General features: G+C 46.0%; 1 protein-coding gene across 6 annotated transcripts in view; it reads left to right on the top strand.

Moving 5' to 3' along the window:
• Nucleotides 1-566: 566 nt before the first annotated feature.
• The window catches only part of AFF2 (ALF transcription elongation factor 2), a 485,376-nt gene continuing 479,942 nt past the window's right edge, over nucleotides 567-6,000 (top strand). For all 6 annotated transcript variants that reach the window (XM_064360746.1, XM_012467114.2, XM_012467112.2 and 3 more), the window contains exon 1: nucleotides 567-648. In XM_064360746.1, the coding sequence (XP_064216816.1) occupies nucleotides 602-648 (47 nt within the window). In that variant the 5' untranslated portion in view covers nucleotides 567-601. The remainder of the gene's footprint in view (nucleotides 649-6,000) is intronic.

Below are 6,000 nucleotides of genomic sequence, written 5' to 3'. Positions count from 1 at the left end.
AGTGGAGGGTGAGGACGGGTTCCCGAACGGCGGGGGCGGGCGCGGCGAGCCCCTGCCAGATCCGGGGATGATAACGTGCCTGCTCCATGTCGCGGCTTCGAGCTGTCCAGGCTCCGCCCCCTGTGAGTGTGTAAATGTGTGATGCTGCCGCGGCCGCCGCCGCCGCCGCCTGTGCAGCCGCTGCCGCCGCCGCCGCCGCTGCCGCCCCGGCTGCCGCGCCGCGCCGCTGCCTCTGCCCCGACCGCCCCCGCCGCCGCCCGCCCGCAGCCCGCCAGGCGGGCGGCCCAGCCCGCCTGAGCCCGCAGCGGCTACCGCCGCAGCGTCGGGGCTCTGGGTGCGCGGACTACCGCGTACCGAGCAGACCCGAGTGGGCGGCCAGGCGCTTGCCCGCCCAGTGCCACTGCAGCCGCTGCCTCTCCAGAGCGCAGGACCAGGCACCTCCAGCGCCCGCCGCTGCTGCCGATGCGGCCCGGATACTTTTAGCTGGGCGGGAGGGCTGGAGAGCCGGGTCGCCGAGAATCGCCTGCGAGCTGTGCCGAGAGCCGCGCCGACCCGCTGCGAGCAGGGACAGGCGCCTGCCCGCCACCGCCGCCCGGCCGCTATGGATCTATTCGACTTTTTCAGAGACTGGGACTTGGAGCAGCAGTGGTAGGTGTTGATTTTTGCCTTTTCCTTTGATGAGCGAGTCCCCTAGCGAAGTCTCAGGTTTTCGCCTTTGTTAAGAGAAGCTGGAGCTGTCGTGGGGGGCGCCCCGGACTCCCTCCCACTTGCTCTCATCCACCTCTGGCCCCGGCCGCGCGGACTCCTAGGTCGGATGCTGGGGTGGGGGGAGGTGTGGGAAGAGGGAGGGATGCGGACCCGAAAGCGTCGCTTTGCGCTCCGAGTCTGAAGAGTTGCATTTGGCTCACATCGAATTCCGTGCCGCCGGAGGGCTGAACCGCACGACCTCCCAGGAGCTTTTCTCTTGGAGCGGCTCGCGGGTCTGGCCTCCCTCAGCCCCAGATGCCGCCTGTCCGAAATGCCTCAACTTTCCAGGTGCCCAACGCCCGCGGCCGTCCATGGGGGAAAGACAACGGCCAGGTGCCGCCAGTCGCCCTCTGCTTCCTCGGTGGCCACCGCCCCCGCTGCCGCCACCTCCATCCCTGCGCTGCGCGGCGCGCACACCTTTCCTTCTGCCGACTCGCCCCAAGTTCCCTGCACTCCGGGGTGGAGCGGCGGCTTTGGGGGCCACCACACAGGGGACCTCGGTTCGGGGCCGACTTCGGTGCTTGGCTTTCAAGACTCAGGGTTTTTGGAGTTGGCCCCCAAAGTCCGCCTCTCTTGTCAATGAACATTTAATTACCGGCTGGACCCACGTTGGGCTCCCACTGGGAGGCAGCCGTAGGTCTGTGTAGTGGGCACCCAGCTCCGATTCAAAGGTTGAGTCAGCTCTTCACAAAATACCCTAAACTTGTCGTCAAGACGTTTTGAAAGATGGTAGAAAGGTGACTGGGTAGTCGGAAAGTTGTTACTCTCAGAGATGTGCATGCGCGTGTGCATAAATACTGATATACATACCTATTAACTTTTCAAAAACTTCACCTACTGAAAACCTTATCACTGTTAATTTGTCATAATATTTAACATATCCATTCGCCCCTGCCCCCGCAGTCTAAGAAATTAGATGGGGGGGGCAGTGGTAACCACTTAAAATTGCACCCTTGGTTTTCCCTTTTTAAATGTAGTTAAAACGATCCGTAGTACCTACCAATGGTGGGAAATATTTTGCAATGTTTAACTACTAGCGGCCGTTGGTTATGAATGCTATGTATTTTTACAAGGATTTCCCCTGTTGATGTGATATTTTAGGCAATTTCCTTCTTTAAAAAAGGGTCATATGCTTAGCCAACAGCTTCATTATGCCAATCATGACTCCTTTAGTTGCAAATCCAAGATAATCACAACTTAAATACATTTTATTTTACAACAATTCCGGGTAAATCCTTGAAGCACAAATTATGCTGTATCAGTATTAATCTATAAGGCGTTTTTGAAGCCATGGTTTTATCAGCTCTGCAGAAATACATTGTTATATTTTTTAAAAAATCATGCTGTTATTTGAAAGTAAAAATTACAATAAAATTATTGCTCAATTAGATATTATGCTCCTGCACACAGCCTTTACTCTGTTTCCCTAATTTATTTTGCAGACAACTGATGATAACCATAGCACTACTATTTGCATACAATTTGCCTAATATATGGTGTGGGTTACATCGTTAATTTAACAAACATTGTTATAATTAATTTCACGGGTATAGTTCAAATGTTAAACATATACAAGGTATCAGGTTTTTAGAAACATGCTTTTTATATCAATTCTGGTTTCATCTTATGCATATGCAATTGCATATTTAAAGGGAATGCACTCTTTTATGTTCGATTTCTTTAAAAAAAAAGATAGATATGCTCCCTTACCCCTTGTGGGAGGCTGTCTTTTCTTAAGGAAAATGCAAAATCTTTTTTTCCTCCAGGTCCCTAACTGAGCCACATCAGTTAAGAAGCATAGACTTGGACACTTCGTGAATATTATGTGAAATACTGATTAATTAGTGTAACGCATCTGCATAAATAAGCCTGTCCTTTCCTTCTGTACATGATCCAGGAAAATTTCTCTTCTTACTGCTTGTGAGTGGCACACTTCGTTATGCATCTCTGTTTATAAACATTTGTAATGTGGTTGTGCTTCTGGGTTTTGTACGGCTCCACAGAGAAAAGGAACATAAATGTGACAATAGTGGATGAACTGAAAAGCTCGACATTGTGTTGAGTAGAAATTGGTACCTTTCCCACTTCTCTTTGGAAGTCCAGAGCATGCCAGTTATATGTTCGTTATATATTTACTTCTCTTCCTTGGGAGTAAATAGCTACTTAAAGTGATGGCCTCCACTCCCCACACCCCCAACCCCCAAGGAGGACCAAGTAAGGAAAAAAGACCAGCAAAGTTAAGGATCTTATTTACCTTGAATTTATTCTTAACATTCACTTGTGGAACAGTAAGCTCTGAGCTATCTCTACTGCAACCCTAGATGTCTGACAATAAATGGATCGGGACAGCTTAAAAACTAACTCATTTTCCTAGACATAACGAAGAAAGACTTTACATACACAGGCATATGTGTTATTTGCAAACACTTGACTGTAGTAAACAAAAAGTGTGTGGCCATTTATAAACATGCATATTTGTTAAGACAAATGGAAAGGATGGGATACTAATGATGCTGCAGCGTGCATGTTATGTGCAGTGTTTGGGAATGCTCACGTGCCTAATGCAACATACCACTGGATTTCACAAACTGCTAGAATAACTTAATGGGTCATGCTCTGGACTCGATTAAAGGGCCAAAGTTCAAGTTCTTTAGGATTCCCGGATGAATGAGCAATGTTCACCTGAGTTTGAATTTAATATAAACCATTCTGTGAAAGAAAAAGGATGGCACAGATGTGTCTGTGTGCGTGAAAGACATCACTTGCTCTTAAAGAAAAAGATAAATTTTAAAATTCAAACTCTTCATTTAAATCATTCCATAGACTTGTTTTTGATAACCAAGTAAATGAATTCTTGAGGTGACTGAAGATCATGTAATGATGCCATTTATCCCCAGTTAAGGGTGGGGAGGGGGCGCAGAACAGATTCAGAGGGCCTACAAAATGTACAGCCTTTCATTTCTGTAAGCACCTCCCACCCAGTATTGATTAGGTATTGCTTTGTGACAGGCCAAGGTTCTTTGTGGGGATGCTTACCTTTTCTTCATTGGAAGGAAGGAAAGGAAAGAAAGGAAAATACAGAAAGGGACACATTCTTAAAAAGAAGAAAGAAGAAAAGAAAAGAAAACCACCATGATAGCAAAATCAAAATGTTCAAAAGCCTAGTTCAAATTGTAGTTAAGTGATTGTGACAGTGGCTGGCTTCTCACTGCAAGGGACAGCATCGTTTGTAGTTTTTATGTGATGTCTCACAAGTAGCCTAATTAGAGGCAAGCTTGCAAAGGGGCAGTTATACAGGAAGAGACTTAAACTCACTAAACTGTTATATAAATAGAAAGTTCAAAGGTCTGTGTGGGGCTGTCAAGGCTGAGAAGGGGCCATGTGCCGGCCAGGCTTCTCCTCCTCCGGTAAAGGCAGCCCCCAGGGCCTGCCCAAGCAGTCCGAACTGCACTTTCCCCTGTTTTCTTCGACCTTGCGGGGGCGGGGCAGTGCCGGAGAGGGGGCGGGGGGCTGCTTTCCAGACAAAAGTGAACTGTTTCAGCTCCAGCCAGGCATGGCCCATGCACTGCAGCAACCCGGCTGCCTCCTCCTGCTCTGTGCGCACAGGTCTTCCGAGGCCTCGTTAGCTACAATCCTCCAGAAGAGCGGAACAGGACTGTTTATGGATGGGAAGGTGTGGGAGATGGGGGGAACACAACCTTTGCCAAGTTGGAGATACTAGGGCTGTGATGGGGTGCGGGGAGGGGAAGTCCTGTTTTGACTAAGGCTTAGAAATTCCCAGCATTTCTTGTTCTCTACCTCCATCCATTTATCTTTCCCCTTTTCCGACTATGGTGTGTTTTCTTTGCTAGTATAATATGCATTCTCCCGTGTGTTTGAGCATTCATTCAACAAACCATTTTGGGTTGTGTTTCTTAAGGGAATGTGTGGGTAGGAGAGATTTAAGTCAGTGAAATTCGCTAGTAAGGTCTCCTCTGCAACCCCACCCCCAAACCCTCCAAAGAATAAAAGCTATCTCAGTAAATCTTAAAAGGCACATCTATCGGACACGGAAGAAAATTATCTCATGGTAGAAATCAGTTTAATGATACACGAATTGTTTTGCTAATGATTCAGTCAAGCATTTAACAACTTTAAAGTATACAAATCAAGATAGAAAATGACCGCCTCGAAAATGAATCCATCATTATAGACATAAATGAGATTCCACACATTTAAGCATGCTGTAGATGGATAAAAATTATATTGTATTTAAACATGCTAATTATTGCTGAATAGAAATGGCTTTGATGTGCTAACCTTTAACATAAAATTAATACTCATTATTCGTAGCTAATATTATGTTTGCTTGCAAAATTTGCACATATTTAATATAATTTCAAAATTGTGGAAGTCCAATGAAGTGGCCTTCCTTGGAACACTGTAGAGCTGTGGCCTTAAGAGCTTGTAACTGTAGGTCATACCTCAAAGAGGAAAACCGACATATACTTGATTAGCCCCTCATTTAGACAAAACAATTTTTGCTGCAGTGACTACATTTTTCACTTTTATTTTTTTCTTTTTCTGATTACTGTTAGGTAAACAGAGATTTGAAAAACTTGCTTACTGATAAATGGAAAGAAATGTTACTGATTAAAGAGCTCAAGACCAAACTTGGAGAAATCTTTTTGAGTGATGAGTGTGAGTGTGTGTGTGTGTGTTTCACTTCTGATAGAACTCATCATTACCATTGCTGCTATAATTTGGGTGTTTACTCTGTGCTACAAGCTTGGATGAAATTCTGTAAAGACTCAATTTCGTTTAATCCTTCCAGCAACTCTCTGAGATAGGACCTGTTATGATCTCTGTTTTACAGATGAAGCAATGACATCACACAGCTACTCAGTGATGCAGTCCAAGTTTCAGCCTAGATGGAGCTGACCCCAGAGCTTGCATCATCAACAACTTTGTCTGAACCTTTCCAACATGTGGAATGCTGTTTCACATGCTTTCTCATTTGATCATTGTGAGTTAGAATGTTCAGGTATTCTTCCCATTTTGCAGAATGGCAAATTCCATCCTAGAGAGGTTGTGTGACTCACGTAAGTTCACACAGCCTGTTGGAGGTAGAGCTTGGTCAGAAATCCACATCTCCCTATTTCCAAGTCAGGTGACTTTCCACAAAAGCTCATTGCCTATTATTTGTTGTGTAGGTCCGAGTATTTATTTAGCCGTCACTGATACAAATGGATTGGATTGTGTACATTGTACTTG

This window comes from Aotus nancymaae, unplaced genomic scaffold, assembly GCF_030222135.1.
Source record: "Aotus nancymaae isolate 86718 unplaced genomic scaffold, 86718_ANA_hifiasm-v0.15.2.pri h1tg000004l, whole genome shotgun sequence".
Classification (NCBI taxonomy): domain Eukaryota; kingdom Metazoa; phylum Chordata; class Mammalia; order Primates; family Aotidae; genus Aotus; species Aotus nancymaae.
This window is presented reverse-complemented; position numbering and strand designations above follow the sequence as displayed.